The sequence below is a fragment of the Peromyscus californicus genome, unplaced genomic scaffold, assembly GCF_007827085.1.
Source record: "Peromyscus californicus insignis strain IS unplaced genomic scaffold, ASM782708v3 Scaffold_4__1_contigs__length_199733344, whole genome shotgun sequence".
Classification (NCBI taxonomy): domain Eukaryota; kingdom Metazoa; phylum Chordata; class Mammalia; order Rodentia; family Cricetidae; genus Peromyscus; species Peromyscus californicus.
In genome coordinates, this window is record NW_026294562.1 from 143,427,816 (window position 1) to 143,450,555 (window position 22,740).

The 22,740-nt window shown below is 44.5% G+C and overlaps 1 protein-coding gene across 2 annotated transcripts in view; it reads right to left on the reverse strand.

Annotated features, from left to right (window-relative positions):
* Atp10a (ATPase phospholipid transporting 10A (putative)) overlaps nt 1-22,740 on the reverse strand; it is a 172,373-nt gene that overhangs the window by 75,052 nt on the left and 74,581 nt on the right. For both annotated transcript variants that reach the window (XM_052762947.1, XM_052762946.1), the window contains exon 2: nt 10,154-10,358. In XM_052762947.1, coding sequence (XP_052618907.1) covers nt 10,154-10,358 — 205 coding nt within the window. The remainder of the gene's footprint in view (nt 1-10,153; nt 10,359-22,740) is intronic.

Sequence of the window (22,740 nt, forward strand, 5' to 3'; positions counted from 1 at the left end):
AGCACCTGGCCTACCTCCAATACCAGGTCAGGATTCTACTGACTCTCAGCAGATCTTTGTTTGCTATTTTTTCATTAACTGTGGGAACAAAGCAAACCAAGGCCTGGCTCTTTTTATGACATAAAACAAACATCAACTAGGAAAACACAAGGTATCTCTTCCGATGGAAATTAGTCTTCCTTCAAGGGAATTCTACAATGAATAGCAGATTTTAGCCAGGGTTTGAAAGGCTTTCTCTCATCATTTCTACAGAAAATATGTGATTAAAAAGAGTATCTGTCCTGGCTACTAATAGCTTTACTTATACATCTGACACACATGTATGTGTGTATATACATATATATGTATGTATATACACACACATATATACATGTATACACACACATATATATGTACACGTACACACACACACACACACACACACACACACACACACACACACACACACACACATCAGAAGTTCTGAAAGTTGCCCTACAGTAAAATCCTGGTTCCTTCTGATGCCCTGTCATGGATTTTGGAAATAGCACTGTACACTGACAATCAGCTTCCTGGGAGGCTGCAGCCATCTATTATTGTGCCAAGATTCTCCTCTACTACTACTGAAATTTCCAGCCAGAAACTCATCAAGAAAAAGAACTTTGCTCCTCTGAGAGCAGAGCAAACTGGAACTAGCTCTGAGAGTTTACAGGAATGACCAGTGTAAATGACAAAGAGTAAAGTTCTCTCTCAAAATGCACTGTGACAGTTGAGTTCCGCCTCTTTCAAATTCCTATGCAGAACCTATAACCATGATATGGAATAAGGTTTTGACAATGTGAATGAGTTAAAATGAAGTGTTAGAATGGGCCCAGACCCACTGTGACTGTTGTCCTTATATAGAGAGGAGATGAGGTCACAGAGGAAAGACCCCATGAAGACACAGTAAGGAAGTGGCTACCCACAAGCATGAGCCAATCCTACCAAGTATGGATTTTGACCCCTGACTTCCGGTCTCCAAAGCTGTGAAAAAGAAATTCGGGTTTGAGTTCCAGAATGTGTAACTCTTGCTTTTAGTTGTCTAAGCAATTACGTGTGGGCGATTTCAGCCACTCCACCCATGGCTACAGCTGGGACAGCTCTTAGAGCTTGCAGCTGGCAGATGTCGGCAGGTGTCTTTACTCCTGGGCTCCTCCAGACTGAAACTGAAAATGAGCAGATGACTGAGCAGTGCTGGGCCCCGAGGTCTGGAAGCTGAGGTGTGCGTCCAGAGGATCATCGACACCTTACATATCTATATATTTGCCTTTATAGATTATGGCTTCCCGTTTTGTGTTTGTATGGGATTCCTGTGTGTACAAACATGTGTCTCTACGTCTGTATGTGGTTCTTTTCCTTTGGATCTTTTTCTTCTGTTTGTTTTGTCCTATCCAAATTTGCTTGGTTTTGTTTTAGCTTATTGTATTTTAGTATTGTTCTGTAGATTCCTGTTTTTTTTTCTACAAAGAGACAGAAAGGGTGTGGGTCTGGGTGAGAGGGGAGGTGGGAAGGAACGGAGAGGAATAGGAGGAGGGGGAACCATAATCACAATATATTAAATGAAAAATGTATTTTCTATCTTCTTTTTTATAATTTTATTTTTAATACATTTATTTATTTAATTATTTATTTAATTATTTTTACATCCCAGCCCCAGCTCCCCCACCTCCTCTCCTCCCATTCCCACCGCACCCTCCTCTGTTCCCACCCTCCAATCAACTCCTCCTGCATTTCTGCTCAGGAAAGGGCAGGTCTCCCATGAGTATCAACAAAACATGGCATATCAAGCTGCAGCAAGACTAACCACCTCCTCATGCATCAAAGCTGGGCAAGGTGACCCAGCATAAAGGGTAGGGTCCCAAAAGCCTGTAAAAGGGTCGGGGACAGCCCCTATTCCCACCACCAGGAGTCCCACAAGAAGACCAAGCTGCAACATATATGCAGAGAGCTTAGGTCAGTCCCATGCAGTCTCCCTGGGCTATCTGATCAGTCTCTGCAAGTCACCATGAGCTCAGGCTAGTTGGCTCTATGAGCTTTCCTGTGGTGTCCTTGACCCCTCTGGCTCCCACAATCCCCGCTCCTCCTCTTCTGCAGGATCCCCTAAATCTATATTCTTCTATTGAAGAAGGATGCAGCACACAGTGGGTGAGGGTAGTACAGCTGACACTGCTAGAGGGTGAAGGCGTCCTGTCACTTCACATGAAGATGCCACAGTGTAGACAGTAAGTACCCCTAAATGGGACCAGCTTGGTCTCCTGCATTGTGCCATTGGGACCTGATAGCATCTCTAAGACTCCGGGCCAATGGGAAGGAGTTAGGTCACAGGGGAACAGTAGGACTACCAACCCCTTCCTCTCCTCTTTCCTTCCTGGCCACAGGTGAGTGATTTTGTTCAGTCTGTGCTCCTACCACATCCACTGAACCCCCCAGATGCATGGCCCCCTGCCGAGCTATGAATCAAAATAGGCCAGTTTGTCTCATCAGCTGGTTATCTGAAACATTTGTTCCAGGGAAAGTAAAGGAGCCCAGGCTAGCCTCAGATTCACTGTGTAACTGAGGATGGCATTGAACTCCAGATTCTCTCCCCACCCCCAAAAAGTGGAGGACCTTCTGATTTTGATGCTGGGACAGACAGTCTGACTTTAGCCTCAGAACCTGACCCTGCATAACCCCTTCCCAGCCTTTCCAAGTGAAATGACAATAGTCCACAGTCCACAGGGTCTCCATGAGCCAAGGCACAGACAGGCTTCAGCGTCTGCCCTGGAGAATTTCCTGCCTGGTGGTCAAGGCTTCTCATGCTTGATAAAGGCCGGATGAGCAAACCAACCAACTATTTGAGGTTTTGTCCAAAACAAACCTAGATCTGTAATGCTTTGAAGTTGACCTAAGTTAGCCCTTCTTACTACGCAAATGAAAGGCTTACTTTCCACCCATGACAGGTGCCACTGATGAAAGTCAGTCAATCTAGGTGAATAAGAATTATTTGTTCTTTCAACTCAAAGACCAAGTTTCAATTAGACATGTTTGCCTAGTTGAATCTTTGGGGTGGGAGGCTCATTGGATTATTGGCTGTTGATCTCAGGGCTTCATGCACGCTAAGTACCCACTAGCAAAGACAGTGGGAGGGGGGAGTGGAGGAATGGAGGGACTGAGGGACAGAGAGACAAACAGAGGGACAGAGACAGAGAGAAAGAGAGAGAGACAGAGACCGAGTATCTTTAAATGGCTCTGGGCCAGTTCCTGACTGATGGGCCTTTGCCTTGATGTCCCTAAGTAACTGATCTTTGGAGCCTGGGGGAGGACAGTTCCCATCACAGTCAGTGACACCCACCTCTCTTGGCCTTTTTTAGGTGAGGCCCAGTGGGGGGTAAGGCATTCTGACATGTACACTGAGGGACTGAAATTGTTTTACTGGATATAACAAGCTAGAGAAGCTTGGTTTTGTCCCATTCTCAGCTCAGTTAAGTCTCTCAAGGGGGTCTTAAGTCACTTTTCAGCACATGAGTCACTCATTAGCATACATAAAGTGAAAGGTTCAGAACTTATTAAATTCTCACTATTAAATCCAATTTTGATCTTAGAAATCATGGTTCTGTCCACACTCTAGTCAGTGACAGTGTTTTCTGAAGTCAGTCTCATAGCTTGTAAGGTCTGGTTTACATTCCCATCATCAGGAAAGATAAATGTGCCCTTGCCTCTCATCGCTTCCATCTCCTCTACCTTTGGATGGGTGAGACTCCAGGATGCACCGTCACCAATATGAGAGCTGACACACAGCGTTCCTTCTGGAGGCCACATGCAAACTAAACACAGTGAAACACAGAGGCAGGCTTGGAGAACTCCGAAACAGAATGGCTATCACTAATGACAGCTGAAACACAGCATTCCTTTTGGAGGCCGCTCGCAAACTAAACACGGTGAAATGCAGAGGCGGGCTTGGAGAACTCAGAAACAGAATGGCTATCGCTAAAAAACAGTGAGCTGCTCTCTGCTGGGTTCTGTGGACACCGGGAAGCTGCAGCCCATTGGGCACTCTGCTCACAAAACAACCAGGAGACAAGGCCCTTCAACAAGGAACAGAGTGTTCTTTAGTCCACTCTGTAGTGGATGAACAATCTGGGCACGTTGACCTGAGGCCTGTACTCACAGCCATGTCAATGACAAGACTGGAGGCACCGTTCCTCAGAACATTATCTGAGAAATCTGCTGCTTCTGGAACACAATGTTATCAGTACAGAAAATTACAGAAATTCAATTCTGTAAACTTAAAAGTATCACAAGTCAGGTGTGCTGGTGCGTGCTTGTAATCCCAGCACTACAAAAAGCTAAAGCAGAAAGAAGACAAGCTTGAAGTCTATCTGAGCTACACAGCCAGATCTTGTCTCTAAAAAATTAATTGAAATAAAATACCAAATAATGCAAAATTGTATACCAACGAAGCAAGATATTACTTGTACTATGCACTCATATTTGTACATCCCTATGTACACATATTCTTGTGTACAGACACACACAAAAACATATGCACTCACACCCATTCATGAGTAGCAGCTAAGTGTCAACAGGGACAGATCCACTCAAGAACCATCAGAACACATTCCTTCAGTAAATCAACTGACAAAGAAACCACACATGGAGGGCCCTTCTCCAACAGAAACTCAGCCTCTGGACTGCCTTGGGGAATACTGGCCTCCCCTCAACTCCAGCACCCACCTGGTGTTTCGTGACCCTACTTCTGTTTTGTTATTTACACCTACCACTTCCCACTTCAACCTTCCACACAGTTCACTTATTTACAGAGATGATATGAGCACCAGGAGAAGAAAAAGCTCCCAGTTTTGATTAATGCAGCTTTGATGACTAACAGATGCTTAATAAATATCTGGTGAAGGAATCAAAATTTGCAAAGGGGAGCGTTGTATATCAGTTGAGATGCTTAGAAAATGCCTGGTTCTACAGAGCTGTCCATGCAAATATTACAGGTGAGTTAGAACTTCTTCCCTGAGCCATGGTAGGGCGGACACAGCTTCAAGGCCACACCTGCAGGTCTGTGAATGTTTATTGTGAACATAGGTAAAATCTGGATGCTTTTGACCTCTCCCTGACAGTTCAGACAGAACCCCCTTGCTCCAGCTCCAGCGAGACTAGCAGGTTGGAAGATGGCAGGCAGGCAGAACATCTGCCTTTGCCTTATCTAGTTTGTGCTGGAAACATGGTGAGATAATCATTGTTTCATAGGATTCTTTTTAAAATATGTAAATTTTTTAAATAATGTTTACTGTACCTCAACTGCAAAGGCATGTTAAGGTCTGGCACCTAAAAGAGCAGAATAAATGTGACTCACAACTCTGAATGCAATGTTTAGCACTGGGATTCCTTCCTGAATTCTTGGTTGCTATTATTCAACCCCAAGCTTTAAAGCAAACCTTTCTTTTTAAGTCAAAGACTCTAAGTTTCCTTTCACAGAGGCTTGATAGTGCAGCCACCCACCCAGTCTGGATCTTTATCTGAGGTCTGAGTGGGACATGCCCATCACCTCCTGCCTGTCTTATATCCCTTCAACCATGTACAGTTTTATCCAATACTCTCCATTAAATAAACACATTTCCACCACTCAGGGAGTGTGTAGGTCTGTGTGACTGCACCAAAGAACTAGTATCTTAACCTTCACTCTTGCCTTCAGATTAGGTTCAAGTCCCTCTTTTTGGAAGCATCCCTTGACAGCTGAGGATGGGCACTTTCCAACCTTAGACTCTAACAGGAGCATCAGCTGGTGGGCATGGGTTAGTCCCGTTTTGTTAAATTACTAGGCCTGACAGGGCATGAACCGCTCGTATCTAAACACATGAACACTTTATCCAAGATGTATGAGAATGTGTCGGAGAGGTGCTAACTTCTATTTTGTCAGTAGAGGGCGCTGGTGGAAGGTGGAGGAGTAAAGGACTGCCTGCGAGTGAGTGAGTGAGTGAGTTCAGGGTAATGAAAAGCAAAAACTTAGTAGGCTTTGTCCCAGGTTAGGCTGCTTCTCCCTACAACCTCACCTAGCCTCTCATACTCAAAGGCTAGGGCTCCTTGGGGCAACTGTCTCGAAGGTATCTACCCATCTTCATTACAGCCCACTGCAGCTGCCAGGGCTGTCGAGTATAGCATCCCCAGTGGCCAAGGATCAGGGACTACCCTGGTATCCAGCAAATTCCCAAGCTTGGCAGCTCTCAGTGATCCTCTGTGGTAGACGTACAGCAACTTCCAAAATTACAGCCCCCTCCCATAAGCTATGGCCGTCTCCTGAGCAGAAGACTGTGTCTATCTCAGACTTACAGCAGCTACGGCTCAATCTTTACTACCTAATCTCACATTAAGGTTGCTTCACATCTGTACTGGAGGTGCAGGTCCAAGGCAGAATATCTGCCCAGTGAGTGGGCACCCTGTGCTCCATTACTAGCACCACAAGAACACATGAAAATCCTTGAGAGACTTTCTCTGATGTCATCGTGGTATGATTTATCTCCTGACTGGACTGATGACATAGTCATCCCCCGTCATCTGTTATTCTTAAAGAAATACAAATATAAAATCCCTTCTAAGTTTTCCTGCAGTCTGCTTCCTGCACTTGACCATCTATAAAGCTGGTAAAATATTGCTTTGAAGCTTACATGAATCAGGATCCAGACCATGGTCCATTCTTCATCTTTCTAAAACTTAACAGGAAAAAAAAAGACACTTAAATGAGAATTTACATTGTAATGCTGCCATGAGAGGCTTGGTTTGTCAGCTATTGGGCATTTAAAAGCCAAAGACTTATGGCTTTTTACTTTCCATATGGGAAATAAATACATAAATTTCATTAGTATACTATATAAGCAGTAATTCTGAAAGTGCAAAAATACATCAATATGACAATCAAAATGTGCATACATCTTGAAGAACTTCATTGTTATCAAAGAAGCTGTTACTAAAAAGTCAGAGTTATTTAGTTGTTAGTCTGATCCAATTTCACTAAATTATGACTCAATTCTATTTGCTTCCTCAGGTCTGAGAACAACGGTTCTCAACCTTCCTAACGCTGTGACCCTTTAGTACAGTTCCTCATGTTGTGGTGACCCCCAACCACAAAATTATTTTTGTTGCTACTTCATAACTGTAGTTTTGCGACAAAAGTTTTGGAGATAGAGGTTTGCCAAAAGGGTCCCAACCCACAAGTTGAGAACCACTGCCCTAGAGGGTGATAGAGAACAGCCATTTGTATTTGTTAGTTTTCCTGCTGAGACAAATCACCTGACTGACAGAAAGCAGCTTGGGGGTTTTATTTCTGCACTTCTACAGATACAGTCTACCATGACAGTCACGGAACTCACAACAGCACACATATGAGGCAGCTGGTCGTGCTGTATACACAGTCAGGAAGTGGAGCATGATGGACACCTGTGCTCAGTTTGCGTTCTCCTCCTTATTCAGTCCAGAATCCCAGGCCATGGGACGGTATTGGCCACAGTTAAGGTGAGTCTCCCACCTCAATGAACCACATAATCCCTCACAAACATCCCCCAGAGATTGGTTTCTATAGTGAATCTAAATCCCATCAAATTAACGAGATTATCCATCACACCATCTTTGAATCTTAAGCATCCCACTTACACCTGACTTGTCTACACAAAGTATGATGAAGCTATGAAGTGTCACAGTGGCTGTTTGAGAAGGGGGGTTAGGTGAGTTCAGAAGTTGAAGAGTAAACAATACGAAATGAATAAATTCTTGGGAGTTAACTAAGGAGTCAGTCTTGTGACGATCCCTCCCACCCTGCCAAACATGAACACTCTACCCATGACTCTGCATAGCATCATCTTTCCCTCAACCTCAGATACTCACACATGCTCACTTAGGTCTGCCTCATCCTCTACACATTGCTGTACTTCAACATTGGTCTTTGTATCCCACCCCGCCTCTTCTTGCCTCCTGGTGAGACTGTGAAAATTGGAAGGGAACTCGTGTCTCTTGCAGCTGTCAATGTTGCAATGTTAGTTCCCCCACCCACCTCCTTGTCTCTTGGAAGGAAGGCAGAGGTGTCATGTTCTGGGACACAGTGGGCCAGGTGGGGAAACCTAGCTTTAAGGCCGACTTACTGCCAAGACTGTCCTGCACATGGACCCACACAACTACCAAATTCAGGAAGGCATAATCATCAGGCAAGGTCAGGAATTGCATGGAGCCCCTAACAAACAAGCCCTGCTGCTTTCCTGGCCTGGGATGAGAGTGCTCCATTTTAAACAAACAAATGTACACATATATGTAAATATACACACATATGTAGTACTTTGCCTGTGTTTGTACGTCTGTATTACGTTCTTTGTTCCAGTTTTGTTGCTGTTGTTGTTGTTGCTGCTGTTGTTTTGTTTTTAGCAATGTCTCTTTACATAGCCCACCTGGGCTTTGAGCTTTCCACCTTCTGCCTCGGTTTCTAGAGCCGCTTGGATTATAAGCATGCACCCCTACATACAAGTAATGTTTAAGTTTATTGTTCCACAAAATATATTTGGTAGAAAAATCAGGTGGTTTTTTTGTTGTTGTTGTTTTGTGTTCTGTGTTTGTTTTTTCCTGGTCGAAGATAAATGAGGAAATTGCAGTGGAAATAAGAAAGGGCAAGACAGTAAGGCAAAGGCTTGTCACAAAGGGCATCCGTGGAGGCAGCTACCTCAAAACCTCCAGCCACAGGTCTTACCATCTCCCTTTGTGGCCTTCTGGGAGTGTGAAGAGGCATCTCCGCCTGTGACGGTGAGTGATGTGAGTTGCAGGACATGGCAAGAGTAGGAGGCAGGGCTCCTCGCCCCTCAGTGATCCTGATCAGGACCTTCATGTGGATCCATTGACTATATAACCAAGTCAAAGCTAAAGCCAGCCCCATGGCCCTGATCCTAGGCCCCAAAGAACTCTATTGGTAAGTGGTGGGATGACCCAAAGTGGCAGAAGAAATCCCCAATGACATCCTCCCTCAAATGCAGGGACTCACTTCCTTGGGTCACTTTTCAAAGCATCCTCTGTACATGAAATGTCCAGACCTGAAGGAATGACTCAGACAAGCAATGCAGGATAGAGTAGGTAGGGTCAGGAGGAGGCTTCCCCACTTCCTTTTAGACATTTCCTGATGTCTGGGGACTGTGTTTCATTATTTCACCTGGTGTTAGCACTGAATGTAGATGTAGAACACAGACGTATGTCAGAGACCAAACATGGACCATGGAAAAGTACTAGCTAAGCCAGAGAACAAGCCCCTACCCTAAACCGGATGCCCCTGAAGATAAAGAACAGGTCAGGCAGGTCAGGTAGCATAGCAACAGAACAATGGGCCCTGACCAGTGACCTTACCACCTAGCAGCCTCACGACTTGCACGTAGCCCCTCACCTGCACGTCCCCCTTCACCTGCACGTACGGCACGTCGTGCACTCCTTCCGTCCTTCCGGCCCCTCTCATGCTATATAAGCCTTGCTGAGGAGAATAAAATTTGCAGCTTGATCAGAACACACTGTCTTGCTGTCTTCTCTCGTGTCTCCCCCGTCCCTCTCATTCTCTCCCACAGGTGGGTCGCCCCCGTTGATACCCCGCTGGCCGGGGCAGATGTAGAAGAGGAAACTTATTTGTTTTTTGTTTTTAAGAAGACCTGTGGGAAAGCTCCTTGAGGACTCTGCATTTCCTAGCCTGTTTATGGGTAAAACCTCTCTACCTACTCTTCACTCAACCCTACTCTTCGTTGTTGGTTCACACATCTGAGACAAAACTCAACTCTGGAAGCCCTGAGGCTGAACTGAGAAAGTCACTTGAGGAGATAATGTTCCCAACCTACTGGGAACAGACTGTGACTCTGCTATGCTGCTATGTGGTGACCTAGCAAAATGACTCAGTAAAGGTTGACTGTTTCAGAATGTTCACTCACAATTCTTCAAAGACTAAATAGCATTCTGAGAAACTTATTAAGTGTACAACAGAAATCACAGTCAGAAAGAGCCCCATCCATATGGGCGTAGGCACAGAGGAGCTGTCAGACCCTCAGTTTCTGTCTACTAGGCAAAGTGGCCCAGCCCAAAGACGGAGGCTTGCAGGGGAGACAGACACCAGGGTGCTCTGGGAATGCAGATCACTTACAAGCTCCGAGAAGCCACGGACCACTTGCCGTCGCTTCAGGTTGGTCTCTCCATCCAGGTTAGCAGTCTCGATGTGGCACAACCCATCAGGGTCACTGGAGGACAGCAGCAGAATGTCCGCAGGTATGATCTCATTGCAGTGAAGACGAACGAAGTCACCCACTCTGATTTGTTTCCAGTATCGAATCACATACTTCTTTTCTTCCCTGGTAAGAGATTTTGATTAACATGGTTGCCAAGATCCAATCAGGCTGAATTTGGCTGATGAGTATCTAAGTGTCAATTAAAAGTTATTTCTACTTTATCACAATAAAAAGTTATTTTCAAAAACAAGATTAAGGCTATATATGCATATAACTCTATTTGAAATGGCCAGAATAGATAGAACTATAGGAACAGAATATGTACTCAAGGCAACTGTGGCTGGAAGTGGGAAGATGAAAACTGACTGCTTAATGAGCAAGGGGGCTGTTTCTGGGCCCACAAAATGTTCAGGAGCTAGACAATAGTGTAGGCACTCAACACTGTGGATACCATAAATGCCAATGGCTTCATCACTTGAAAGTGGTTAAAATGACCACTCCCAGACCTGTGCTCCCAAAGAACAGAAAGTAAGGATTCAAACAGATCATCTATGTTCATTATGTATGTCATCAGCTACAACAGTGGAATCAACCCCTCCTCCCACAGATAGACAGGTGGACAAATACAGTACACACACAGTGGAATATTACCCAGTCCTTAAGAAAGAAAGCTAGAACGCAGGTGAACCTTGAAGATGTGCTAAGTGAAGATTCACAGACAGACTATGCAATGCCTCCACTCAAGAAGGACCAAGAGTAGGTCCATGTACAGAGGAAGAGATTCAAGTTATGGAAGAATAGAGGAGGAAAAACAAAACAAATGTCTTCACGGATACGGTTTCTACCTGGTGATGGCAAAGTTTAGGAAATAGTAATGATGGTTGAACTATACAGTATCATTAATTGTATCAAAAGTATCAAAATTGCTACCAAATTACATACTTAAAATACTTACAATGGCAGGTTTTGTTGTGCATCACAATTTTTTTATTTCAAAAGTGTAACTTAATTAAAATGCTAATCTTTGTGTTTATTTGCCTGAAATAAAAAGAACATAATTTAAAAACTTTAAACCTGGTGAAACTAGAATACTGCCATGGGTGGTGGGTGACAAGTGCTGGCACTCGAGCTCCTGCAGGGCCCGGGAATGACTGCTAAGCAATGCCACATTTCATTGTTGGGTCTGCAAAATGGATATGAGACCAGATTCATCCTCCCCACCTCATCACGAAGAAGCCCAAGACACAAGCTACGGTCCCCAACCTCAGCAGCCTTCGGAACCTGCCGGTTAGGTCATTCACATGGCCACTGGAAAAACAAACCCACTAATGCAACACAAAGGTTGCTTTTAACAGTTTCTTGAAGGCGGTTTGAGCCATTTGGACATTAAGAATAGAGTGTGGAGCACTGACTGGATATTTTCAACTGTCTTAGATTCTACACTGGATTGGAGGAAATCCCCACAAATTTCAAGGGCTGCCTGCTACCAGTACCACCTTCAGCTTCTTCCCTGGTTCACTTTCCTTTCTGTCCTCTCATCTGTCTGTCTGTCTGTTTGTCTGTGTCTCTGTCTTTTGATACAGAGGCTGTTTTGCACAAGCTGGCCCTAAACTTCTCAGCTCAAAGGACCCTACTTCAGAAACTCAAGTAACTGGAACTGTGGGTACACACCACCCTCCTGAGACTTCTTCCATTTGAAGCCTCTATTTTCTTGTGTTTTACTAATTCAAGATCCACCAAACCAAATATGTACAAAGCACAGCACTGGCGGTCATAAAACAAGACCTAAATGCAGCCTCTGTCATTGAATATAAATGCTAAGAGAAAGACAGAAGCACTGGAGAGTACCCTGTGGGCTGTGGCATTCAAGCCCATGTAGTTGGCCATACACCCCACACAGCAAAAGGGGATCCCATCTAGATCCACTGTAATGATCATGTAGACCTATTATGTTTTAGCCCAGGGAACTATATGGCCCACTGGTAACTCTAAGATTCCCCTCCCAACCCCCAGAGGTGGGTAGCTCTGAGAGAAGGCACAGAAGTGACACTCTATCACCTATCTTGCTTGCTAATTACCAGTCTGACTGCTTCCAAACTTGGAGAAATATGACCTTCTGTTATCAAACAGATTTAATATGTTAAGCGTATTTACAATGATTTTCCAAAGGTCAGACCCTGAGCTTATATCATTAGAAGCATCTGCCTTTAATTTCTCTTCTTCATCAACATCATTCCTGGGTTTCTACAGAAAGTGCAAAGCAATTTAAAGAGCCAGTCCCTTTGAAAAACATTCTCCATCGCAGTAGATATTCTCTGGTCCACGGGCAAGGCTTTGATCCAATGGGACTCTCAGATGGGATGGTCTTGGGACCCATTCCAGGACAGTGATGACAGGAGGCAGAGAAGCTCAGCAGCACCATCTTTGATGAGTTTGTACACAGTATCAAAACTCAGAAAGCTTAGCTTGGCCTCCCATTAGAGATCACTTTTATTTAGAACAGAAGAAGAGAAGGGCACGTGCATCTGAAGGAGGTTCCCCAACAGAACTAGCTGACAGGGGCACCATGAAGAAGCCTAAGGCCAGTCTTCAATGAGGCACAGGACAGGCTGTAAGCAAGAACAGCAGCCCCTCTTCAAGATGCCTAAAAGAATAAGGCTCCAAGGAAAAAGCCCTGCAGGTGCAGGAATTCTTGTCTTGAGCAGACCCTGAGAAACTCAATGTTGGAAATCATTGGTAAATGAACAGTACAGTACACAAGACATCATATTGATGTCTTAGACCAAGCATCCCTCATAAAATTTAAGTTGTATTCTTTTCATGTAAATGTCTACATACTTAAGCATACAAACCTCCATTTATGGGAAGAATAAGAGATGCTGCATATTTCTTATCAGTCTTTCCTAGTATTATGGACTGAACTGTGTTCCACTGAATTTGTGTGTTGAAGTCCTAACCCCTACTACCTCCGACTACATTTGGAGATAGGGTGTTTCTATCTAGACGGAACTGAGTAAAGAGGGTGTGGTGAGGTACTATTCTAGTCTAAGTTGTGTCCTTAGAACAAGGGAAGAGGGAGCAGATACATCCACACAAGACAATATGAGAACACTGGATCTCTTAGAAGCACTCTTCTTGAGGCTGTGGCCAGGTGACCTACTTAGGTCTACCTCCACTTTCCTCACACTTCTGCTCAGTGCTCAAGTGGTTACATGTTCAACCAGTTTCCTCCACAGCATACATCCCGGGGCCATAGTACTCCATGTCTGCAGATCAAGGATATATGCCTCCTAAGGACTCAGCTGTGAATACTTGGCTTTGGCAGCCCACATAGATCAACACAGCACAGAACTATTTCAACAAGGTCAGCTCAATGCCAGCCCTCTGCAACAGTGAGCTAAACAGACACCATCACATAACGACATGATAGCTGTTGTAGCACCAGGGTGTAATGCAAAACTTCAGGTCTGCAGTGATGCTGCCACAAACAAAGCCGCTGTGCTGCAAGCTGCATTTAGCACACCACAGACAACCATATACAGGATACGATATTAGATGGTAGGTGATGACATCACTGGCCTGTGTACTTTCTCCACTGCATGTTATGTGTTTTTATCTTCTTACCCTAGTGCTGGGAAACCAAGCCCACAGCTGCTCTACTACTGAGCTAAACCTCCGACCTCTTTGTGATAATTTTAGAGCACACATTGGTTATAAATAATGTTTACAGTAAAGCTGGTTCCTCTGGCAGCAGATTCACACACCCATGGTCACTGTGTCTCTTGAATGCATCAAGATACCACATGGTGTGACTAGCCCAAGTTGTGTAACTATGTGTGCAAAAAGATACCACATGGTGTGACTAGCCCAAGTTGTGTAACTCTGTGTGCAAAAAGATACCACATGGTGTGACTAGCCCAAGTTGTGTAATTATGTGTGGAGAACCACGATGGTCCCACAAGAACAAGAGGGCCTGATGATGCCTGTGTGGGAAAGCACTCCCACAGTTCAGCATTGCATGACTACGACCTTGAGTCTTATGTCTCTTGTTAGGAACAGTTCACAGGCTCAATTGCCAAAAAGGGTGAGCAGAAGAAGCAGATTGGTGGGGACAACACAGTGTGTGATTTACCCACATGCTTGTGCTCAACGGCGCCACACTAGGGCACAGGAAAAGTACTGCAGAGAAGGCAGAAATAAATCCATCTGATGCCCAGGGAACTCTTAGAAGCACTCTTCTTGAGGCTGTGGCCAGGTGACCTACTTAGGTCTACCTCCACTTTCCTCACACTTCTGCTCAGTGCTCAAGTGGTTACATGTTCAACCAGTTTCCTCCACAGCATACATCCTGGGGCCATAGTACTCCATGTCTGCAGATGACTTCAGTCTAGCCCACCCACAGAAAGCCACTCTTTCCAGGAACCAGGATCACCTGAGATGCATGGATTGCACTTTCTACAGCTACAGAGCTGGACTGGTGACGTAGCTCAGTGGTAAAGAATGTGTCAAGCATGCATGAAGTCCTGGGTTTGATCCTAACCCACAAAAAAATAAAAGAAGAAAGCTAAATAGAGAGGGTTTACAGCAACCATAGTCCTCAACATAGCAGATGAGCTCATAGTAATTTTAGAAGTGATACTTTTTTAAAAAAAGTATAACATATTGAATTCTTTTTAAGGACAGATTCTACCCCTATGTGGCAGTAGATTACAAGATGACCCTAAGACTGGTAACACTGGTACACAGGATCATGCATGGCTTCTGTGAATGGGTTGGAGTCAGATATACCCATGGAAGCCAGGTGATCAATCCTTGTGCTGTAAGTTGACCCATGGGACAACTTCCAATGGGAGGTGGACCTAGACATGAGTATTGTGAATCCATGCCTGGTATCAGAGACAAGGATGTATATGAAGGACAAGCAGGGGCCAATGGCCAGGACCTGCGGATGAAGCTCTCACCCATCAGCCAGCATGACAATCGGATACCTTAGACTGTCTTAATCAGTTTTTTTTGTTGTTGTTATGAGTGAATACCACAGACTGGATGATATATATAAACCCCAAAGGCTTATTCAGCTCATAGTTGTGGAAAGTAGGAAGTTCAAGGCCAACAGGCAGTATCTGGTGAAAAACAAGTAGGAAATCTGCAGACATACAAGGCAGCACAGAGTATCATGGGAGGGGGATCCAAACTGGCTTTTGTGACAGAGATGATCTTGAGATAACCCAGTAGTTCCTTCATCTGTAGGAGAATTCGGTGTTCCACTTCTTTGTCACTAACAATGAGGATTAAATTTCCTTGTAAGTTTTTGTGGGATCATTCAAATTATAGCCCAGACCTACTCCATGGGAAGAGGTAGACAAGAATACCTTCTCCTAAACACAGAAGCCTTGGAACCTTCTATGTGAAGACAGTTAATACTTTCTGCCTGGCAAGACTCAGAGCAGAGGATCCAGCTAATCCCTGCAGGCCGTAGAAAGTGTGATATCATGTTTGTGTAGTGTTTAGCAGCTTATATGTGTGACATTTATTACACAGTCATAAAAAACAACACATCATCTCTAATTCCTCCACCAAAGGCCAGGGCCCTCTAGTCCCCCCTCCTCTTTCTTCTCTATTTGCTTCCTCTTTCTTCTCCCATCTTCTCTCCCTGGCAACCCCATAGTCTATATAAACCAAGCAGTAAACAAGAAATCTCCCCAGCACTTTGTTCTACAATATCTACGCCTGAGAAAGATCTACCTCATGAAAAGGGAGTGTGGTCCACCAGAGGGTGAAATGACATACAAACAAAAGGCTTTGACAGTACACACCCTTGGAGTGTGAGCTGGGATACAGTCACACATCATAAATCATGGTCACTCTAGAGGATGATAACCAGCTCTTCCCTTAGCTGAGTTCTCAACTCAGAATTCATGAAGGAACTAGCCTGAGACCATCAACCCAAGAAGAGTTCAGAGAGCACTTAGGAAGAGAAAATGTGTGTGTCTGGGTCTTGAGACTCATCAACTACCAGTAGCTGGAGAGGCCATAGACACTAGATGATAACCCTTGACACTTTTCTAATCCAATACAATTTCTAGCTATTCTAAATACTTCCTCTTGTATCCATGGATAAATCACTCCTAATCCAAGAAGCTTCTTTTTGCAACAAATGGAGACTATTACAGAGACAGCAACTCATCAAATTGCAGAGAATAAGTGACTGTGGGGTGTTCAGCCCCAGATGATATATCTGCAATGCAATCCTTACACATAAGGTTCACGGGAAAGTGGAAAAGAGAGGGGGGGAAGACTGTAAGCCAGAGGGCCAAGACACCTGCTGCAAAACAGGGTCTTCTAGGCATGACAAGGGAGTTGCACCCATTACATCTCAACAATATGAATGCCTAAACAGGACCTGCATGATGACAACACCACTGGACATGCCAATGAAGAGAAATCTTATGAGACCTCACCCGAAGATGAAGAGCAACAAGCAATCAGTGACAGCTGAAAGAGAATCAATTTTCTTCAGTGGTGAGCTCCCTGATAGGTTATTCAATCCCAAGTGGTCATCCCTACACACATGCACATAGGAACAAGGCTGAATGGACTCAGTAGGGGTTTTGTTGTTCAGTGTTTTGTTTTTGTTTTGTGTTTGTGTGCATGTATAGATGTGACAATAATGAAGAGGAGGTCATGCATTTGAGGGGGCACAGGAGGAGTTGGAGGAAGAGAGGGAGGGGTGGAAATGAAGTAAATGTAGTACTCATGTATGAAATTCTAAGGAAAAACTAAATAAGAGAAATAGGAATAAAAATAGGAAACAAGCCGGGCGGTGGTGGCGCATGCCTTTAATCCCAGCACTCAGGAGGCAGAGGCAGGTGGATCTCTGTGAGTTCGAGGCCAGCCTGGTCTACAACGTGAGTTTCAGGAAAGGCGCAAAAACTACACAGAGAAACACTGTCTCGAAAAACCAAAAAAAAAAAAAAAAAAAAAAAAGAAAGAAAAAAATAGGAAACAAAGAAGAAAATAGTAAAAGAGTGTCTTATGCTCAAAAGAGCCAGGCCTAAGGTCACAGGCAAATGCACAGCAACCCTAAGAATAGGGTAGCAGCCTGGCTGGCCAGCAAGCCACACACAAATCACCTGTGTCCCTGCAACGACACTTCCCAGCCTCTGTTTGCTCAGCTGGAAAGAGAGGGTGTTAAACAGATATGAGGGAATCTGAGGCTTCTGCAGTTTTCTTCTGGAGAACATTTGTTAACCCTTTATAATCCGGCACATGCTACCTTACTCTTCTCATCTGAACATTACTTGTCTAACTTGAGACACTCTGGAGTGAAGGAAAACGGTGTAAGAATTAGGATGACCAATTTCATTAAAGGAAAAATAGAACACGGTCTCCTAATTCATCATTTTGATCATTGGTTTAAGCTTGGTTAAAACTACTTTATTCATAGAAATCATGCTTTTAAGACTATTTAGTACAGAATTTATAGTAATTGCTCTATCCAGCTACAAAGCACTTTTACTTTAGGCCAGAAAATTCCTATTACTGCTTTGTAGTTCTTTATAAATTACAGGTTTAAGTATTGATTAGAAATGTATACATCAGGATTTCCATCCAGTGTGTGATTCTCATGGCTCTCCAGTGTCTTCATGGTGAGAGGGATCTCTACTGAGCATTTATTCATCTCTCTAAAGTAGAGAAGTTCTACTTCTAGAAGGGAACACAGAGGAAACTATAAGAAAAAAAGAGAGATGGCTCATCTCCATCGTCAACATGACTGGATTTAGAATTACCTAGGAGACACAGCCCTGGATGTCTGTGGGGCCACTACAGAGATGTTTAACTGGGGTGGGAAGACCCTCCTTGAGTGTGGCTGGCACCATACCATGGTGGAGTGGGTAGCCATGGACTGCAGTCACAGCCTGAGTAAGAGGAGAAAGGCAGAAAGCGGCCCCAGCATTCACCTGTCCGTGCTTCCTGACTGTGGACACAATGTGACCAGCTGCCCTGCTCCTGATGCTGTGCTTTTGCTGCCATGGTAGACTATACTCTCAAACTGGGCGCCAAAATAAACTCCTTCTCCCTCATAGTGTTCCCATCGGGTGTCCATTACCGAAACGAGAGAAGTAACTAATACAGAAAATGAGACACTACCCGACTATCCTTCTACTTCAATAGATTGCTCTCAACGGGAGATTTACATTTAGGCTATTGGCTCATACTTTGCTCTCTGAGCAAAGGATAAAGTTTTGGTTTTGGTTTTGGTTTTTAGTTTGGTTGGGTTTTTTAGGGGGTGGGGAGGGGAGAGACAGACTCTGGTGTCTCTCACAACCAATTAATACCTTGGTGGCCTATTGCTGTTGTGTGTAAACTAATAGTCATAATTATTTGACTTGTCACTATCCCTGTATTTAACCTGGTCTCTGCATTTACGGATATAATGGCTTCATCTCTAAGTGTCTTTCTAGGCTACATGGGAAGATGTAAGAATAAAAAGCACACTCACTTCTGTCTGCATTCATAACATGACAGTCATTCAAGTTTTGTGATGCTGCTCTCAGCACAAAGAGCCCTGAGCTTTTGCAATGGGATGCTGTCCACACTTCCGAGAATGCCCATAAATACTGCATGGGGTTACAAATATCCGGGCGTGTACGTGAAGACTGTCAGGATGCCAGGGGAAGACAGGCAGAGGTGAGCCTTGAGCACAGGGTTGGGGAGTGCTGAGAGGACAGACAGCCCCAGACCAGAGCAATGAAAGGCCAAAGGCAAGTTCACACTGAGGCCAGGGTTGTGGGCAGCTGGGAGGCACTACACTATCAAATGAAGCCCAACGGGTGAGGGATAAGACCACATTTGGAAGGTGAGCATAGGGTTCTATGGTACCCACCCATGCTTGGTGGCCACTAAAAGCAAGGGACTCTAGTGCTGTGCTTTCTGCCTGCAAACCCTGCTGAGGGAACACAGATGGAAAACAGTTTTGGAATGTGTACATGGAATTGCCACATCCTCTCGCTTTTGGAAACTGTAACTCCCAGCGGCTCACCCATGGACACAGAGGGTCATCTTTGTAAACATTCCTGGCATGCATTCATCTCCCCAGAGACTTACTCAGCACTCAAATGCCTCAGCCTGTTTAGTCTCTGGAAAGACACAACTGTTCCTCAGAAACAGCCCTCTGTGCAAGGGTCATGGGTACTCCAGAGCAACCAATGCTTTTATTTGTGGTCTACAGCCAGCACCAGCTGGTCTAGATGGTTTATATAGTAGTTTCTCTTGGCGTTGAGACTCCATTATCTCAGTACTGGCAGGAATTACAAGCAAAAGGCGAACACAGCTCCCTCCACACCATGAGGAAGTCACCACACAGTGTACTCTCCAGCCTGCATCTTGGGAAGCCCTCTCTTGGTCTTACCAGTAAATTCCCACTTTCGGTTAGAGAAATGGATCCTAAAGAGACTGAGCAGTCCAATATTAAAAGCCCATGTTACATTGGGATCCACAATGGCAAAGGAGGTTTGACCTTGAAAGCACATCTGATCTGGTGGCCTAAAAAAGGGACATCTCACAAAGACTTTGGAAAATGCTAAGCAAGAACCGCTAAGTCTCCTGTCCCTTTGAAATTGTGCCACCAGAGACTGGTGTGGTCTGAGAATACATTTTGTTATGCATGCTAAAGAAACAAAGGCAGCTGCAGCAGACACTGCAGTGTTCGGGAGGCACAGAACAGCAGCCTCTAGTCCTTCTGCCAAAATTTGTAAACAATCAGAGGGACCTCGTCCAAGGTTAAAAGACACCAAATTATAGCTTGTGCTATGAACTGGCACATGTGCCCTAAATAGGCCTGAGCAGACTGAGAGATTAGCCGTGATTCCTGGGACCACATGTGTCCAGAACCATCTGAGCCGTGGTTACAGAAGGATGGTGCTCTGCTGTGGCCTCTGATTCTGGGCACTTCCCTCTGGTGTTATTCTCACTGAGGTGGAAAGCTGGGTTTTTTCCTGGCTTTAGGCTGAGTGGCAGCTCTGAGCACTGTTCCCTCCTAAGACAAATCACATCTCACTGCAGGAAGAAGCCACAGACAGGTTCGTGTCCTGTGTGGCATGAAGCCACTTTACATAGTCTCACACAATCCTTTTGTGGGATATATTTATAAACCTACTAAGCCTCTGACTTTGGAGTGATCAATTATTGCTAACGATGCCTCCCATCTGCCCCATGCTATTACTTAAGGTCACAAAGCCCAGGTGTACACACATTCTCCTCTGAGCTGGTGACTAATGCCAAGCCAGGCCCTAGGTTCTGAATGCCTCAGCTTCCTGAGCTAGTTCAGTCTCCCAGCAAGCCTGCCCCCTCACACCAGGCTCCCCAGAACTCTTTACTCCCACCCAGCACACTTTACTCTCTCTTGGCACCACCGGGAAACTAAATAGGCCATAGTCATGCTGGGCTTCACCTTGCAGGCTGCTTTGTGTGTGACTTTTCCCCAATACTGCCTTTGAAGTAAGAGTTTCATTTTAGCTAATAAAGTCAGAAACACCACAAATGAGCCATGAGTTACATCTTACATTTGACTTCTAGTATGGAATTAAAACAAAAGTTAGCTAGCACACTGTTTATGAGAAAGACACTACAGTTGCTCACAAGGTTCAGTGAAATAAAGCACACAAGTACAATTTCAACATAATCATATGACTACATGACTAGTGTCTTTTCTTTATTCTCTTTCATCACAATCCATGTAAAAGCAGGGATAACTTATAGACATCACCTAGGGTTCTGGTCTCTGTCAGCTTGTATTTCCTGCTAAGACATCCAGGGTTAAGTTGGGCATTACCATTAAAGTGGTTACATTCATTAAACCAACAAAAATGCAGTTGGCCACACATACCTGGATGTGTCCTGTTTTATAAGCAGGCAGATGCATTTTACAGTCTCCAAAGTGTATCACACACATGCAAATTTAGAAGTTAAAAAAGAGGGGGGATCTCGTAAGACCCACAGAAGATGCACTTAAGAAAAGGGAAAGCCCACAGAACTGAGCTCACCAGGCAAACCAGCTGCCCTGAGGCCTCCCAAGCACCCTGAAACAGATTGGTCCTTCAGCTCACTGACAGGGCATTGCATAGTCCTTTTTAAGCAAACAAAACAAGTCTTTGACACACACACACACACACACACACACACACACACACACACACACACGTAAAAGTTAAAAAAAAAAAAAGAAAGAAAGCCAAATGACTGAAGAATGCGTGTGGGGATAAATACTTACAAAAAGCCATTACTGTCATAGAGATTTACTGACAGAAGACATCAGATATGTCAGAAATGGAATTCAGATCACAGGGAGCAATCTTCCAGAGCCTGACAATGCAGTACAGGGTGTGAGAATGGCGGCCAAGTGCAGTCCATCCTGGATGCTGAGTTCTCATAGATCTACAGAAGGTACAACCACCCCATCAGCATGCAGCTCTGCCTGCAGACCCGATGAAGCCCATACCCACGACACCTCTAAGTGGATGCTGGTTTGGTCTCCTTGAAATTGTGCTCCCAATTTGCAACCTTAATCTGCTCCCAAATAAAATTGTCTTTGCTCTGTTTCAACCTTGTCTGTGCTCTCTTGGTTTACAGAGCCTCATGCAGTAACTAGTGAACAGGCCTCCTGTGTTTGGAGTAGAAAATCCTTTCATGGGATTTATTTTCAGATGACGGGCAAATAAACAAGTGTGTCTATGTGCATGTAGACCTGTGTTTAAGAGAGAAAAACCAAGAAACAAAGAAGCAGAAATAAAGAGATAGAGTCAGAAAGAAACAGAAATTTACACTATTAAAATTGCCTAAATGCTATATATTCTCATTCCTCAACAGACGGGGAAATAGGAAGCCCAGAATAAGAGATAACAGCTTTAAAGGGCTCCATAGCTCCAGCACTGCTGATGTTCTGAGCCAGGTAGTTCTGCTCCCACCCTACCCCACCCTCACCCACCTTCACCCACACACCCCACACACCCCGGCCCTGACTCCCTCAGGACTCACACATCCTCGACTGGTAGTCTACTGCTGAGATGTAGCCTGTCTTTCTGCTTTTTATTTTGTAACAGAGTTTCACTAAATTACCCAGGCTAGCTTTGAACTTGCTATGGTCCTGCCTTGACCTCCCCAGTAGCTGGGAGCCAGATAGTAATTGACTGCAGAAAGTTGTCTGTCTGCACATCCCAGGACACTGAGTAGCACCCAAGCATTTAAGAGATGCCAGCACCCTTCCCTCTAACTAGAGAAGCCAACTGTAGAACTCGCCAAATGTCCCCTGGGCATCAGAATCAGCCCTGGGTGAGAGGTCTTGCACTGAACCACCCAACACAAACATTCTGGAAAATGAATTATTAAGTAAATATTTACAGGAGCAACATATTTTAAAAATCATGTAGGTGAGAACTCATCACTGAAACAGAATGGGCAAATGCCAAAGCAAAAACCTGAGCCAAATGTGTTGTGTAACACCCAG